The sequence below is a fragment of the Triturus cristatus genome, chromosome 5_1 (genome assembly GCF_964204655.1).
Source record: "Triturus cristatus chromosome 5_1, aTriCri1.1, whole genome shotgun sequence".
In the NCBI taxonomy this organism is placed as follows: Eukaryota; Metazoa; Chordata; class Amphibia; order Caudata; family Salamandridae; genus Triturus; species Triturus cristatus.
In genome coordinates, this window is record NC_140587.1 from 761412501 (window position 1) to 761430859 (window position 18359).

General features: G+C 48.2%; 1 protein-coding gene across 8 annotated transcripts in view; it reads right to left on the reverse strand.

Annotated features, from left to right (window-relative positions):
- Positions 1-6765: 6765 nt before the first annotated feature.
- LOC146831437 (histamine H3 receptor-like) overlaps positions 6766-18359 on the reverse strand; it is a 148928-nt gene continuing 137334 nt past the window's right edge. For all 8 annotated transcript variants that reach the window (XR_014961574.1, XR_014961575.1, XR_014961576.1 and 5 more), the window contains 2 exons: positions 8620-8679; positions 6766-7517 (listed from right to left, as the gene is read on the reverse strand). Coding sequence is in view for 2 of the 8 variants with exons in the window: in XM_085605743.1 (XP_085461869.1) it covers positions 6973-7517; positions 8620-8679 (605 nt within the window). In the remaining 6 variants the exon portion in view is untranslated. The remainder of the gene's footprint in view (positions 7518-8619; positions 8680-18359) is intronic.

Here is an 18359-nt window from a genome sequence, read left to right on the forward strand (position 1 = left end):
CCTGCTGGATTGGGGTGCAGAAGCTGAGTAGTCTGTTGAGGTATGCATGTCTGGTATTATGGAGTGGCTTGGTTATTGCATGTGGAGGTGATACACTTGTTGGCGGTGAGCCAGTGCAGGTCTCACACGTGGGGTGTGATGTGCTGTCGGCAAGGGATGTTGAGGACCAAGTGTGCAGAGGCGTTTTTAATGCTTTTAAGCTGTTATTAGAGTTTGGCCGAGGCTCCTGCATAGAGGATGTTACCGTATTCCAACTTGCTGCTGCTGAGTGCCTGTGTGACTGTTCCCCATGTTTTGGTGGTAAGCCACCTGTTGAACTTGACAAGCATCTGGAGGGTGATGAAGCAGGAGGACAAGACGGCGTGTACCTGCTTTGGCATGGAGAGAGTAGAGTTGATGTTGAACCCCATGTTGCATGCGTGGTTGGTTGGTGCTGGATCTGTTCCCAGGGCGGCCGCACACCAGGAGGTGTCTCATGCATAGGGGGTGGATTCGAGGATGAGCATTTCTGTCTTGTCTGATGTTCATCAACTGTTGGCAGTTATTCGTCCACTCAGCAACATCTTACAGTCCTACATGGTGTATGGTTGTGTAAGTGAGGGTGGCCATGGTGAGGGAGAAGATCAGCTGGCTGTCGTTCTCGTAGGAGATGATGTTGAGGTTGTGCAGTCGGGTAACATGTGCGAGGGGTGACGTGTACATGTGGAACAATGTTGTGTGAGGGATGAGACCTGGGGTAATCCGCAGAAGATTACTGTGGACTCTGAGCAGGAAGGGTGGAGGAGGGTGAACTGGGTTTTGCTGTAGAGGAAGGAGTTTGTCCAGTCACGAGCCTTGTCTCGGATTTCGTTGTCGTGTATGCGTGTGCATAGTGTGCAGTGCAAGACAGTGTTGAAGGCAAATCACAGGTACTGGTCAATGAGTGCTGCTCGTTCACTGTTGTCCATCCATAGCATTATGTCATTGGTGGCGGAGATGTGTCCAGTTTGCTGCAGGAGTTGCTGCTGAAGCGGCAATGGGACGGATCCTGGATACTGTTCCTATAGAGTTAGTGGGTCAGTTGTCTGTTGATGGTCTTTGAAATGACACCTCACAGGAATGGTAGCAGGGAGATGGGACGTAAGTTCAGGTGGTCCTTGGGGTCAGTCTTTTGTTTGTGGAGTGAGGGGTTGATTTCGGCATGCTTCCAGCTCTACGTCAATGTTGAATTTACGAGGGAGATGTTGATGCTCCACTGGAAATGGGGTGCAATGGTGGGTCTGGCTTTGGAGCAGATGTGGTGTGGGCATGTGCCTGACATTGATCCGGAGTGGATGTTGTACCATTGGGTTTGTGTTGTTTACATTGGTCCAGGAGAGCAGGGGGTTGGTGCGTATGAGATCTGTGGGGATGGAGGTCTCAGTGCTATTCGTGGCAGTCATGGCGTTGTAGCTGTCGCGGATGGTTGCACACTTGCGATGGCCGAAAGTAACAAAGGAGTTGCACAGGTCTTGCAAAGGTGGGATGGTGTTGGTGTTGGAGCTGGTGTTGGAGAGTTATTTCACTAGGTTGAAGAGCACTTAGCTGGTGTGTGTGTTGTTGGCAATGCGGTCTTTGAAGGAGGCCCAATTGCGTATCTGATGAGGTGATGGTTTCTGCGTGTGGCGTATTTGTGGGTTGCGTAGCTGTCCAGTGTCTGTTCACGCAGCAATTTCTTCACTAGCTCATGACAGGTCGGCATTGAGGCATGGTGTTCTGCATTGAACCAGCTGGCTTACTTGCTGGTGTGTCTCTTGGAATGTGTCTTAATCTGGGCGAGTGTGTTTGCGCAGTTGCTGATCCCTTGTCTGAGGTTCTGGGCGGTGGAGTCAGTGTCAGTGGTTGTGCTCCAGGCAAGGTTGCTGGTTAGCTGTGCTTCTGTGACTTTGCTCCAGCAGTGCCCGTGGATCTGTTGGGTGTGGTGGCACGTGGTGTCTTCATGGAATGCGAAGTTGGTGGGAGTTTGCGGATAATATGTGGTCAAGCGTGTGGCTGTTGTGGTGGGTGGGTGTTGTGACAAGTTGTTTGAGGCCGAGGTTGGCCAGGCTGTCGGTCAGGGTGGTGGATACGGTGCCGTTAATGTACATGAGGTGGAAGTTCAGCTCTACGTGAAGGATGTAGTCTGTGGATGTGAGGGCGTGTGTACTGACAAAGTTGGTGATGGAGTTGCAGAACTGTGTTAAGGGTCTGGAGGCTATGTAGACTCGGATTACTCTGAGGGTGGTTTTGGGATTGTTGTGGATCTGGACGTGCATGTGTTCGGCGTTGATGAGGATGTTGTCGTTGTTGTTTGAGACTCTGCAAGTGTTCCTGTTGACGATGGCAATTCCTAGTCCTACTCCGTTGTTGCGGTCCCTGTGGTTGATCTTGTAGCTGCAATGGATGGCTATGGCGAGGTAGTGTTTTGAGGAGGGGTACAATTAGGTCACTGTCATGGAGACCATGTCTGGGGAGGTTGAGTTGAGTAGGTCCCAGAGTTCACTTGTGTGTTGGCATCTGTGGCAGGTGTTGGGGACAATGCATCTGAGGTAGTTGGCTTCCAACACAGTGGGTGGATTTGCAGATTTGATGCTGGTGACAATGCAGTTCCGGCTCAAGAGGTGTCCTTGTGTCCGTTCTGTTCCGGGCAGGAAGCAGGTGTGTGATCGTCCTATGTTGAGTGCATTGAGTGTGCTAGCATCGCAGTGGCAACGTGTGTAGCTGCTTTTGAGGACCCAGGATGTTCCAGCACTTTGCGCGGACCCGGCGTGGATGTACGCAAGTGGAAGGGGAGGTGGGCGGATCAGCCTGGCATGACGGTGGTACAAATGTACGTGTTGCTGTGCGGCTCACCAGGGGATACTGTGGCAGGAAGGGAGAGCGGAGGCGGTTTGAAAAACACGTGTCCGAATACAGGGTAAGAAATGTAAATGAGCAATACAACTAAACCCATCAGAAGGGGGCACAGTGTTGCAAACGAAATAACACTTGCAATGACGGCACAGATGAGACAACCAGAGTCAGATAGTGAACAAGGGGCACAGGGGGCCCCACAACATTACACGGTCCAAATTGCACTGACAACATTGATCCAATAGCACAATCTAGCAATATCCCAAGTCTGAGCCCACGACATGTATGACATATGTGTGAGAAAGTACCATCTTTCATGCATGGTATTCCCCTACTTTTTGAGGAACTGCTGAATGGACTTTGAGTGAGTGTGCCCTGGACTCCTGCCAATCAGGTGCCCAGGGCCTATGTTCCTTGCCGAAACACTAACATTCAAAATTGGCTAACCCTGGACAACTAACCTACAATCCACGTCTGGTTGGGAGGCTGCCTAGGCTGCCACACATCAGACATGTTGCTGGACCCCAGGGTGTAGAACCCCACTCTCTTGGGCCTGCAACAATGCACATGCTGGGCGAGGTGCTAGGTCTCCTCCCCCAGGATGGCCAGGGGGAAGATTCAAAGGCATGCAGACTCTGTGAGCTGCTCCAGGCCACTTGCTGTACCCAGGAAACTGCCCCCAACAACCCGTTCTGACACCCACTCTGGCAGGAAGACTGGCCGGAAACACAAAATAAGGACAGGGTATGTTCCAGCCTGCCCACACCAACCCTCAGGTGGGGGAGGCGAGGTGAAGCCCATCTCCAGGCGCTCTCCATCTTGAAGATGTGAAGCCCTGCACAATCAGGACTAGGCTACTGGCCCACTCCCACAGGTGAGTGGCAGGATAGTGTGTGTATCCACCCCAGGGCATGGACCCATTGGTCCCTGCCCTGTACCTACCTGTAACGCAACTAAACCTAGTATTTAGAGGCACCCTGAACCTTCCTGTGCCTGATTTCAAAAATGCAAGGCAGAGCAAGAAGAAACAAACTGCTGTGCAGCTGCTAAGAAGAGGAAGACACCAACTGCTTTGGCCCCAACCCTACCGGCCTGTCGACCCTTGAACCTGTTCCTGCCACAGCCTAGACCCACCCGTGGCCAGCAACCTCACAAACCACGGCGGACCTGCCTACCTTGTGACTCTGATCATCTGGGAGGCCCATGAGCAGTAGCTCTGCTCAAAGCAAGTTTCTAACCCCTGGCATCATCCCGGAACCGCAAAGCCTGCACACTCTGCACTGGACAAGCCTGGCCTGTGTCGGAGTGGACAAAGACACCGATGATGTCCCCCTCAGCGACTGTGACCCCGAATCTGGCCAACAAGCTCTTACCTCGATGCTCATGACAACGCCTGCAGCCTCAGAACCAGGGACCCCCCCGACCAATATCAACAGAGGGTAAGATTTACCAAGACCAAAAGTCACCCCAGCAGCCGGCGCACTGCGGCCCCCTGTGTCCGACTCCTGGGTACATACCCACCCTCCAACTACCCAATTTAACTCCCAAAGTGGTGGGGGCACATGAAGAAACTGCGACCCGAGCTTGCAACCTTTGTCCAGAAGCTTTCCCATTGCAATCCATTGAGCGCACAAAGGGTCAAAGGCACCCTGCACCCACCTGCCCGAGTGGCCTTGGCAATGTAACTTCTACTCCTACCTACTTCCCCATTTGCCCTGAGCAAGTGACCAGGAGCCCAGCTCCCACAGCCATGTGGCCTGCTAGTCAGCAGCCAGCAACCAAGGCCCCCCTGCCTCCCATAGGATAACATCGTGCCAAACTCACTCTGTCCCCGTCCGCCACAGTCCCACAGAGGTTGTAACAACTGTATAAACCTGAGCCTGGGGGAACCCTGAGTCTGTGGCTAGAAACTTAACTCTGCCAGTGGAGTACTTACCAAAAAGCCGATAACCCAATTGTATTCCATAGGGTAACATTGATTGGTTTCATCAGAAATTTCTTCTAAGTGTGGAGATTCTAAAAGTTAAAATATTTGCTGAAAATCATCCAACTAACAAAAATGGGAAAACTAAACTGCTATTAGGAGAACTCCCAATGATGGATATTGGTGCCCAGCACTGACCCTGAAAAGCACTCACAACGGTACTTACCAATAACACAATTTTCAGCCATAGGAAATCATTGCCAGTTTCACTGTAAAATTTCTTCTTAGTGTAAACTTAAGAAATAGCAAAATATTGCCTGAAAATCACAACAGCAACTACAACGGATATACTCACATGTTTCCAAGACCTTGCACAGGACTGAATATAGGATCCAGGCCATGACTTAGAAAAGTTATCCTGGAAGTAATCTATTGCAAATCACTTCAAACTCATATTGAGCTCAATGTATTATTGTGTTTGAAATTGTGTTGCCTATTGCACCAACTTGTACCTATTACCTACTAAAGTCAATTGCATATTGCCAAAGTATGTAACTAAAGCCTTGTAATCTGACAAAGTATATTTTGATACCTATTGTTGGTTATAAAATAAAACAAACACATATTTTTATATCAAAACCATTGGCCTAGAGTTCAGTTATTGAGTGTGTGAGACCATATGCTGACTGAGTGTGTACAACAAATGCTTTGCACTGTCCTCTGATACTGCCTTACTGCTTGACCAAGCTAACACTTCATAGAGTAAGGTTATATGTAACTTTAACCTCTGCCCAAACTGTGGTGACTGTGGACTCCGTGCACACCGTACCTATTGGGAACAGTATATACCTAGCCACTTTCTACCAATATGCATGTGTGACAACATGTACAAGTCTGTTGCAGGACACCAGTAGTGTCGCAAAGAATGATAGAAAAGCATGATCTCCTGGCATATTGCCAAACACAGGACGTGTCGGTCAAAGATTGTTGTGATGTAGCACATTGCATGTCACATCTCTAGGTGTTCACAACAGATTCATATTGCTGAGGAGACCCAAGGGCACAGGTCTAACATACATACATGGAACTACAAAGTAAGCTACACTGAAGTTGAGTCCACAATACTTACTGAAGCCAAAGTGCATTGCGTCAGTCAGCCCCTACATGTGCACAAACAATGCAAAAGCAACTTCTGAGCACTGCCATGAAGTGCACACATATTGGCCAATGTGCCCACGGATGTCAGTTGAACTGCACTTAGCATATAGTCTGGATCAGTGGCAAGATTACAAGGGTGTCATCACTATGAGACAATGTGAAAGTAACAGCTGGGATGAGTGGCTATGGCACTGTTGGTACAGGGAGCAATGCTGCATGTCACCACTTGTGTGCAGCACAACTGTGTATCTTCAAACCAACATCATCAGGTCCCAAGGCATAACTGTAATGATTAAGTGTGTCATAAAAGCAAGAAACTCGAAGTTAAGTCTGTATTCCGGACAGTGCTAATACTCCAAGACATCTGTGAGTGACCTCTATTCCAAACTCATTACTCAGTCTCATATAACTCATGTTACTCACTAACACTGTTGTGCCATGTGACGTTCACAATGGACCCACAAATGACCAACAGCATGCATGGAATGGAGATCGATTGGCCATGCCCAGGAACATGTGAGATGTTGGAGGTCACAATGAACTGTCACCAGAGTAGGCCGTAAACCTTAATTGCTAATCTATCAGACATGCAAGGTCATTGTGCTCACATCTAAGGTATCTGGCCTCAATCCATCCTGCAGAGTGACAGGTCACGACCATAGTTACACATACAATGATTACTCCAGTGATGGTATAAGTTGCACACGATGGGGCAAGCCCCACTCCCCCGCATCAGCCATGATATAAGTGCAAGCAGAAATCTATGATTAACAAGATTTATTATAGAATAATACATATATGTAAAAAAAAACTACACTAATCTATGTCCCTAACTCTAGCCCTAAACTAACTACAATTATTAATTCTACCTAAAACTATCTTAACTAACTATTTACAAACACAGAACATGAATAAATACATCAACCCCCCACCCAAAGATAAATGAAACCTAGCCCCAAATCCTGTAACTTTCAAGAAGTAAAAACAGTCTAAAACTAACTAAGCCTACACTAAAACTATGCTAAACAACACACACACAACTAGGACATCACACAACATAATAATAAAAGGGGGACAGTGTGGGAAGGGAGAAGAGGTGGGGGGGTGTGAGAACAGGGGCACTGTTCAGGGCAGTCTGAGGTGGGCCCTGATCTCGTGGATCTGCTGGTTCCTATACAGGAACTCCCGGTGGATGTCCTGGAGGAGGGTATTATGGCCCTGGACAAATTGATTTGTGCAAGTCCAGGATCCATGGGGGCTGGTGTTGGTGCTGGTGCTGGTGCCGGTGCTGGTGCTGATGCGGGGGCTGGTGCCGGGGCTGGTGCAGGTGGTGGAGCATGCTGGCCTGGCGCCAGTGTGGCAGCAGGGAGATTGACAGCCCGGGCTCCCACGACGACACCTGAGGTGGATGGTGTAGAGCCGCTGCCAGTGGTGATGCATTCTGGCATCGATGGCCAGGTCATTGCCCTCCTCTCGGCCCGGTACCTCCTTGCCATCAATCTGTAGCCCTTGCATACCTTCCGCACATGGAGGTACCGGTCCTTGGCGACTTGGAATCGGTGCGGTTCCTCAGGTGTCATGTTGTCTGGAAAAAAAAAATCAATGTCAGTTTTCTGTCCCCTATCACAAGTGAAAAACAACATGTTAAGTCAAGGACTGACCTGTTAAACACAATGTCTACGCAGGATTAAATAACTAAGTGCTGTTGAGACTGACATGACGGTGCATGGCATGGTACATGCACTGACACAACTGAAAGCTAAGGATACGCTACAAACATGGCACCATTGGACAACCGAGCTGTGGATGACCTGTACAATTGACTTCATTCGGGAGGCATAACCCCTACGTGCACAGCACAACCCTCTCCCATCCTGTGACAGACAGCTGCATCAAAAGTACAATGCACATGTGCAGCCATGTGTGTCCCCCAGGAACTGTGTGCAGTACATCAAGTCAGTGCCAAGACAGTCAAGGGTGTATGTGTACAGGTGTGAATAACTACCTATTGTAGTCTCACACTACATGCACAATAACAGGCCTGGGACTGCCCTTCTCACACTTGTAATGATGCTGCATCATGCCGCACACATGGAAACATGTTTAAGGTATGAATGCGGACTTAGGCACTTACTCACTCCACCATTACTATGCAATTGGTGATAGTCATCCACTGCGAGGGGGATACATCATTGACCCACAACTGCCAGTCATGCATATGTTGTAACCCCCAATCTCACTCCATAGTAGAGATGTCTGACCTTGTACGGACATAATTCCACTGCCTCATTGTGCACAATGCTACACCCACTGTACGCCCCTTGGACGATGTCTACCGCATGTAAGTGTTCCATCATGACTAGGCTGTGCAAATGAACATGGGAGTAAATGCTAGTGGCCTATTGCCATCACAACTGCAGTGTAAATGCCTAGTTGGCAGCATAATTTGCTCAGAAAAAGGCACATACATTGACAAGTGTATCAATGACAAACTCACAACTCTGAATGAGATGCATTGTACTCCTTTACGCTACCATATTAGAGACAGTACGGAAAGGCTTAATACCTCTGCACATCATAGGCAATTGACATGCGATACACACCCATACTGCTAATCAACAACGTGCTGCATTTGGCACAGACACTCATGACCACGCAACATGCCAATTTTTCTTGTCACTACTCACCAGTGGCGTGTGGGTCCCGGAAACGGTCAATGTCCCCCTGGGTGATCGGTTGGCATCCATCTGTGAGAGAACAAACGCAAATAGGCGTTGTTAGGAAACCCCAGCAAACGTGGCATATTCACAATGTGAATTGTTACAGTGACAAACAATGCTACATCCCTGTGGTGTTGATTTCATGTTGGCACATGACTGTGCCTACTTTGAATGGCATCCACACACGAACATGTGGAAGCATAGGCTGCACAGCCAAAACATCACTGCTGGCCGAGCTGCACATCTGAGTTGTTTCACGCAATATCAAGGCAACTCATCCACACGGAGCGCAAATAAAACCTTTTTAGTCATCATCCTTGACCAATCGCAGCGGCATTCAGCACTGTCTCACAAAGCCCACCCATATGCAGACTCCACAACAAAGGGATCCAAGACAAGGCCCTCAACTGGATCTGCTCCTTCCTCAACGTACATACGTGTGGGTCAGACACCCCTCTGTTGTCTTGGAGCCACCAACAACCAGCCGTGGAGTCCCCCAGAGATCCTCATTCAGACCTACAATCTTTCACATCTACATGTCTCCGCATGCCACAATCGTGATTAGCTATGGACTCAACATTGTATCATAGGCATAAGACTGGCAACTCCTCCTCGACACATCCAGCCAACACTACTCCAGCAAACACAAGTATTGCGTATCCATGGCAGAGCTTGCTAGATGAATGTCAAAGAGCTGCATACAAGTGAGCAGAAACAAACGAAAAGTACCCATCATGCGCCAAAACATTCACGCATGTAATTACACAGGCTCCTCACACGGCATGGGGGACCCACACCCCAACACGGCCAAAGCACGCAACATGTAATCCATCATGGACTCCGATGTCCAAGATAATTGCAAGATCTATCCGGTCTCATCATCGTGCTTCCACACACTCTGCCTCCTATGTCAGACACCCAAATGACTCCTACTCAGACACACATAGACACTCACTCATGCCCTGTGCAATAGCTCACCCTACTACGGCACCACAGTCCATGACTGATTTTACATGAACCACATCCGCAAGCTACAGGACATCTCAGATGCAACCACAGGACTGATCCTCACACTGCCAGGACCCTGTGACACCTCCCACCACCTGTGCACACTCCACTGTCTCCAAATCAAAGCTAGTCACATTCAAGATGTGCACCCAGGCTCACACAGCCATCCACAACACTAGGCAAACAAACCTTAACATCCAACTCTATTTCCATGGCACATCAAAGGACCCGACGATCCAACCAGCTGGCCTATGCCGTGTTCCCCCGCCCCAGAGGGACCTGATTGTGAGTCTGCTCCTTTTCCTACCTTGCAGATATGGCCTGTGGCACACTTCCACTACACCTCTGACAGGCAACGTTGCTCCCCATCTCCAAGCACTAACTCTGAACATTGCTCTTCGACAGACACACCCCTTGGTATACTTCAACATGCAAACACCGCCATGCCCCTGCAACCCTTCCTGCTGAGTATTCGCTCACATTAAGCATGTGTATTTTGGGATGTTGTACACTGGGGATCTCCATTCCTATGTGGTATTTCCAGTGGAAAACGTAATCTACGCGGTCATTGCAACGCCAATCGTCAATCCACCTTGCAGTGCATGGCGCACCTCAATAATGTGTTTTTGGATTGACTATCCCAACACCTTCTGTGCTGTTGCACACACTGTAGTGGGAAGAGTGTGTCATGCAAATCCAAGCTCAAGGCCATCATGCACAAGTATTTTTCGCAAGTCACATTGCATTAACCATGTTGTTACAGTGTCACAGTCTTGGGACAGCATTAAAACTAGGCCTGGGCAAAAATTTCGTTCCGTTCGCGGAAATTGCGATAATTTGACATTTTTGCGTTCCGCGGAGAGCGCGAAAATGTCCAAAATTCCGGTTTCCGCAGCTTGGCGATAATTTGTTTCTTGCTCGCGCTGTAAAATGATACATTCTCGCGCGCGCGCGATCGCCTTACCTGAATCCCTGCGTTCGCCGACAAGTTTTCTTGATCCGGTCGCGTTCTCCATGAGCTGTTGTATTGTTTTTAGCCATTTGCGCTGTCTCGCGACAGTTCGCGCCCGCAGTGACGTCATGCGTCGCGCGATCACGTCTTTCTTCTCGCGATCATGCACCGCGAGAACAACTCAAAACAAGATGGCCGCGCCCGCAAGCAACCACATGGGTAAGTTGGCGACCCGCAACCATGCAGAAAATCTCGCGAACATGCCGGAAAAAAACTTCCGCATCTTCGCGATATTTCTGCTTGTTTGCGATAATTTTAAACATTCTCGCGATAATTTGCGAAGGTTAATTCCGCAAATTCCGCCCACCCCTAATTAAAACATCTTATCTTCTTCTCACACATGTCACTCATATATGTACGTAACATTAGTTGTTGACAACAAGGGAATTGGTACTTATCACCCTGGATGCCAGGCATGACTCCGGTGTAATCTAGCAGGTCGGCCTCCCGCACCAGCATGTCCTGCCAGCGGTGCTTCCACTGGCGCACGGTACGGTTCACCTTAAAGCAGCGGAGCATCTGCACCCGCACATGCTCCCACCGCAACTTGCGCACCGCCACACCATACCCCTGGAGGATACGTCCTTCCCTCTCCAGCATCAGAGGCAGGTAGCACTGCACCAGCCACAGGAAGCCCCCCAATGCCCCCTCTGACATCTGCCCTGACCTACCCACTGCCGGCATCTCCACACACCCCAGTTCTCAACCCCAGACTACAAAAAGAAAACCAATGATGCCAATAGGAAAAAAACCCACAACAAACACAACAAGACTGAGGACAGTAGAGAGTAGAAAGTAATTAAAATGTGAAATAATAAAAAAAACAGGACACAGCAACACAGCAACACTCCAAACCACACTCTCCACCAGCACAATCCCCAAAACACCTCCTCACTCAGCCAAATCCAACTCAATGTGCTCAAAAGAGAAAGTGAAAGTGAATGCCACACACATGGAGACAGGAAGCAGGCATACATAACTTCCTGTGTGTTAGAGGCATTTTTTGTACAAAGCGACAAGAAACTGCACGCTAAGAGGCCGCTACTGTACTCTGGCTGATACTGTAATGTGTATGTGGCCCGTTTTCATGAAAAGCGATCATAATCTGAACGCTAAGGGGCCGCTGATGTCATGAGGCTGGATACCTGCGATCAGAATCTGCACGCTAAGGGCCCGCTAATGTCAATATGCTTACTGTAATGTGTATGCATACAGTTCAAAGAAATGCAATCAGAATCTGCACGCTAAGGGGAAGCTAATGTAATCATGCAGCATACATGCGACCAGAATCTGCACGCTAAGGGCCCGCTAATGTCAATATGCTTACTGTAATGTGTATGCATACAGTTCAATGAAATGCAATCAGAATCTGCACGCTAAGGGGCAGCTAATGTAATCATGCAGCATACATGCAACCAGAATCTGCACGTTAAGGGGCAGCTAATGTAATCATGCAGCATATATGCTACCAGAATCTGCACGCTAAGGGCCCGCTAATGTCAATATGCTTACTTTAATGTGTATGCATACAGTTTAATGAAATGCAATCAGAATCTGCACGCTAAGGGGCAGCTAATGTAATCATGCAGCATACATGCAACCAGAATCTACACGCTAAGGGCACGCTAATGTCCATATGCTTACTGTCATGTGTATGCGGCATGTTTCATAGTTTACAATGGGTTTCTTCACGCTAAGAGGCTGCTACTGGCCTGTTGCTGCTACCGTATTGGGGAGTGTGTCCAGCCATGTCCTTTTAAATGCACGTGGGATATATCATCGTGTTTGCGATGATAATCTCACGGCACGGAATTTATATGGCAATGATGGACATTCAGGCCAAAACTCTGATCACAGCACAATAATACAATGTGAAGATAGGTTTGCACAATGAAAGCCGACTCCATTTGAGGGTTACCTATTTTTTTAGGAAGGCAGGCTAATGTGGCCAACCCAGCTTGCTGGCTACATCCGGATGTCGGACGTGCAAGCATTGTGGGCATTTACACAGCGTTTAAGCTGCCACCCGGAGGCTGGACGCATACCGGAAGAGCAAACTATGTATACTATTTTCAAAAGAATAAGCATGTAAAACAGAGAAGTGAAACAATCATGAACAAGGGCGAAAAGACACCCCTCCCCCAATAACCCTCCCACAACCCCACCTTCCACACTAGTTGCAGCCTACCTAGATGATAGTAAGCATACACAATATGTGTGGAAGGGAGCCCCCTCGTCACTCCACTGGGTGAACAGCGGAGGATGATTGCCCCATCGGTGGAATGCGTCAGACCTGCAAGTACTTTGGGCATGTGACTTCCCTCATATCTCTCGACACGGAAATCACAAAGGGGCAACACGGAGTGGCAAAATCTCTCACCCTTCCCTCTGCAGCCCGAGACAGGCGCTCCCAAGCTAATAGGTTCCTTAGACGTTGTAACCAGGACAGGAACCCTGGAACTGCCACTGTACCCCACTGTGCTCGGATAACTGGCCTGTCCACCACCAAGGCTGGGACTATTTGTCTACCCCTGAGTGATGTTAGTGAGAAGGCCTTCGGATGTGAGAGGCCAAGGAGAGTGTACTCCGGTGTGCCGGGCATTGCAATGTCGCACACTGTATCTATGTTATCTAAGAACTCACATCAATATCTCTACAATTTTGGACAATGACAGAGTAAGTGCACAAGGGTACCAGTCATCCAGCATCCCCGACAGCAGCGATCTGGCTGGCGTTTATACCAGACATGTAGTTGCACAGGTGTGTAACAACAATATGAGCAAACCTTGTAGGGGGTTCCAGCCCCCGCTACAATGTGCGCAGTGTGGTGTGCGCAATACAGGCTACGTTCCCATTCTTGGCTTAAATTGGCCTCCACAGCTACATTTCCTACAAAACCGGCACTTTTGTGCACTGACCACTCAGACTGGTGAGGAGCATTTCGTACAGCTCATATATGAGGGAATGTTTGTCCTCCTTACGCGCTAACCACTTTGCATATGACATAACCAACGTAGAGCCCAGTGACCCAGTGTGTTAGTTGGCATTATGAATACACAACAGCAGCGGGAAATTCATAATTCTGTATGGGCCACAGATATGGCACATGCCCTTCTAGATCAAAGATAGACCCTATGCTTTTGCAGCCCTGTTTTTGACAGCGATGGAATTTCGCTGATTCCTGATCCGGGGGCAAGTCCAGGCTATCCACGCTGTAGTTTATCGGTGAGGGGATGACGGCCCACCCCTTCCATACTGCCACCCTGTCCAAGACCTTGTGGGTGGGCGCCCTAACCGGCAAAGAGTACAAGCCCCAGGGCCAGTGCTGATGGGCTAGCCACAGTTATATCCAGATGTTTTTGCCCGCCACAGACTGGTCCAAGAAGTTCCATTGCTTCTCCCATAGCAGCCTATTCCATTCAACTATATATCAGAGGCATGTGGCTTGTTAGTAGCCATCAATGAGGGGCAATCCCAGGACACCTTGAATTTTCGGACGTGTAAGCTGCACATGTGGGAGGCAAGTCCGCTTTCCCTCCCTGACAGACTTAGTTATGATGGCTTACAATTGTGTGAGTGCACCATGTGTCCAAATTGACATACTTCGGAAATGCGTGGAAGACTCTACATTTTCACTCCCGCTATGCCTCGAAACCATGTAAGGCTCAGTTTTGAGCAGGCGTCCAGCGCCTTATGCGTCTCTTCCAACAGTGTTGGATAGTTAAGCTTTGCTGTACAGGCAAGAGACGGAGCACGTTGTAGGCCCAGGTACAGTGTATCCCCCTGCACCCAACAGAATGGGAATTGTTGTTCCATAGCCAACACTTCCTCAGGGGTATACACAGACTAACTGTTATGTTCCAAGACAGTCGACACCCAAAATGGCATGTGACATTAGTCATCCCCACATCTTTGTGTAATTTCACAGACATTAATTCAAAAAAGAGATATGAATTGTAAGGGTACTACTTCCCTGGGGTGGTCTGTAGGTGATGAGTATGTGTGCATATCAATCCGACAATAAAGGTGAGCATGATGTGCCCTACTCACACGTGCGGCTCCCAAAGCGCTGTGGGAGAGTAGGAGTGCAGCCTCACCTCAGCCAAATAGACATGTCATGTTGTTCCGCATGTAAGCATGCTGGGTGTGATATTGTTGGAAGTTGACTTTCATCTCGTCCATGGCTGTGCTTGCGGCGTAGGTGGCAGCTCTCCCTCTGCCTTGTGATTTACCGATCCCAGTCAAGTCTGCAAGGGCAAGGTTGTCAGAGCAGAAGTTCCTCTTGGGGATGTTGAGGTTGACTCTTTCGTGGATGTCTTTGTGGCTGATGATGTGTAGTGAATTGAATGTGTGTGTGAGTAGTTAGCGGCTTACTTTCTCCTTGTTGGTGCTACTTTGGATGTTCTGTATGTGTTGCCTCTTGTGTTTGGGATGTGGGTTTCTGAGCACAGGGGTGTCTGCAGCTTTCAGGCTGTGTTAAAAATTGTGTAGTGGCATTTTGTATCTCCCTGCGTAGATTTTGTTGCAGCAGTCCAGTCTAATGGGGATGAGTGCTTTTTTGCCAATTTTAATGTACCCTAGGGTTATCCGTTGTGATGGATTAGGTTCGGTCTGTAGACAGCTGTAGCATGCAATGGAGTAGATCTGTTTGTGCAGGATGATGGTGTACTTGGGATGATGCCAAACTTGCGTGCATGCTCTGTCAGTGAGGGCGGGCTCAAAAGGGCAGACAACCACCAGAGGTTACCCCATGCAGATGTGGATGGAGCGGAGATGAGGAGGTCAGTCTTCTCACAGTTGATCTTTATACCGAGGTGTGTCATCCAATCTGCTAGTTCCGACGTTCATTCCTGGGAGCTGGCTTTTGTGTCTTCTGCGTTGTTCGTGAGGGGGAGGATGAGCTGTGTGTTATCTGTGTGTGATTATATGCTTACCCCGTGCTGTCTAGCAATGGCAGTGAGTGGGAACATGTGCATATGGCAAAACGTGTGTCTTAGTGACGCTCCATGTTGTACTCCAGAAGAGGGCTTTCCTCGTGCCCCCTTGTGGTGGTGTCTGGCATGTGGTGTGTGGTGTGTGAGAGGGTGTTTGTGGCTGCATGGAGGTGTAGTAGGATGTGTTGTCCGCAATGTGACAGAGGTCAGGTGGCATGCATATTTAAGCATTGTCAGCATGGTGTATGTTCTTGGTGCTGTGCTTGATACCAAAACAAGACTGGGAGCTGGTCCATGATGGAGTTCTCTTTAATGTAGCCAGTCAGCTGGGTGTTTATGTGTCTCTCAGTGACTGTCCACGACGGGTGTAGGGAGATGGTCAGATAGTTTGTCTTGTCTGTTGGGTCATACTGCCAATGAGCTGATTTGTTCAAAGTAGAGACCGGTCTTGACGGTCTTCCTGAAGGTGTCCAGAGATGGTGTGCATATGAGCTCTGCTGGTGGCTCATTCAATTTCTTGGATGCATGCATAGATATATTTTCAGGATTGTTACCATTTCACACCCACATTTGACATTTGCACCCAATTTAGGACCCATATTTCCAAATTGAGCCCCATTCTACACCCACTACTCATATTTGAGAAACATTCCAAGACCAATTTTCAGATTTGTCCTGAAAATTTAACACCATGAAATTCATTATTTGGCACTTACAAACCCATACATTTCAATTTGTAATGATAAGTACACCCTGTGAATCATGATTTGCATGCTATTTGACACGACCATTGATGAATTGTGTGCTAAGTTTTACTCCTTGTAAAGTCAAGTTGTGCACGATTGACACCCTATCAACTCTCTGTGATGCTGAAACATACACACCAGCATTTTTTTTGGGACTCTTACTTGCAATTATTGTACTATGGTAACATTTCAATGTGATATACTGAGGCAGGAAAGTAACTTGCAGACAGGGTATGTGTGTTGAGTTTGTTTATTGTCACAAACAGTTCTTGAGGTAATTTTCCATATACATGTCTTTGTTTTTGTCAGTCACAATGTGATGTGCTCAAGTGAAATCATTGTTTATTATCCTGTCCCTTCGGGCAATTCCAGCAGCATTGGCAGTGGTGTGTGGGCCACCTCGTTGATCTTCGTCATCATCTTGGTCATCGGCCGGTGCTGCAGGCACTTCGATCCAGGGAGCATTTGTGCGGACACAAATGTTGTGCAATACACAACATGCGATTATTATTTTGTTGACCATTTCTGGGCTGTACAGCAGTTTGCCACCTGTAATGTCCAGGCAACGGAAACGTGACTTGAGCACGCCAAATGTACGCTCCACGATCCCACGTGTGTGTCGATGTGCAGCATTGTACTGCCTCTGTGCCTGGGTGGTGGGGTTTCTAATTGGTGTCATCATCCACAGGCAGAGAGCATATCCTTGATCACCTATGAGATGTAATAGGGAGATGTGTACATAATTCTTAGGCATACTATGTTGGCAGTGTTGACATATTTTGCGATTGGTCTGTTTGCTATTTTTTTACTTAGGTTAGACATGTGTTGCTTCTGGCTATTTCGCGGCATCAATGTTGAGTATATTGGCTCAGTGTTGATCCTCCAACCATCCTTTTTGCTGGTGTTTGCTGCACGGTTGCATAAGTGTCACTACAAGTGTCCAAAATGGGAATGATACCTGCACAAATACCACAAACACCGACAGGCAATCTGGCTCTCCTAACATCTAGCCATTGCACTGATCCACACTCCTTGCAGTCACCGCCATGTGAATGTTCAAATGACTTCAGCCACACATGGCACAGCTGACATTCAGACATGCATCTCATGCTGATGACAGACCTGTGACACCACACAAGCCATGCAATTGTATGTCCAGAGCCAAAACGGAGGAACAGACCACAGCCACCTCACCTGCAGGGCCCACAGGGGACAGTGAAAGTTGGCACACACCATCAACAATAACTTGTGACACAACATAAACTTACTGGCCTGCGTCATCTGTCACTAGCAGAGCATTAGACTCACATGATACAACTTCTCACAATCATTTTCACTATGTGGTTTATTCGGCAAGATCAGACTGTCCACACACTTCCCCACGCTGATACACATGGCATGGCTCACCTTTGCACACTTCTTAGCATTTGTAATGGATTAGCTTTTGAAAGTTCAATTACAACACACAAGTAGTGACCGAATACACATCCACTTACTCATCGCGCAACCACATGACACACCATGTGACAGGGTTGAGACTGAGAAATATGTGTGGCAGAGTGAGAGAGGAGATGCTACTAGACACCATCAACAGCAGCACCAATAACACTGCAGTCAACACCAATGGCGCAGTATGGTGTTTTCATGACACATTTTCCGGCCTATGCATGCATATTTGCCACACTCTGCACTTCCTACAATCAAAGTGCATTGTTACAACCTTGGTCATGACAGACCGCAGACTTGACACACTGATTGTACATGTGTGAGTACTTTTGAAATGTTGGGACACCCTAATAGGTCACCGGCAACAAGAACTGCAACATGATCATCTTCATCAACCATGCGACCACACACTGGACTGGGATACCAGTCCGGATGACTTTAATAAGGTAAATGGATATCCATGTACTGGGGGTTACTATGCACCATGGGTACTCACATTCTTTCTCTCTGGTCCCAAATTTCCTGCGTGGTTTGTGACACTGTGCCACACGGGTGGGGGTG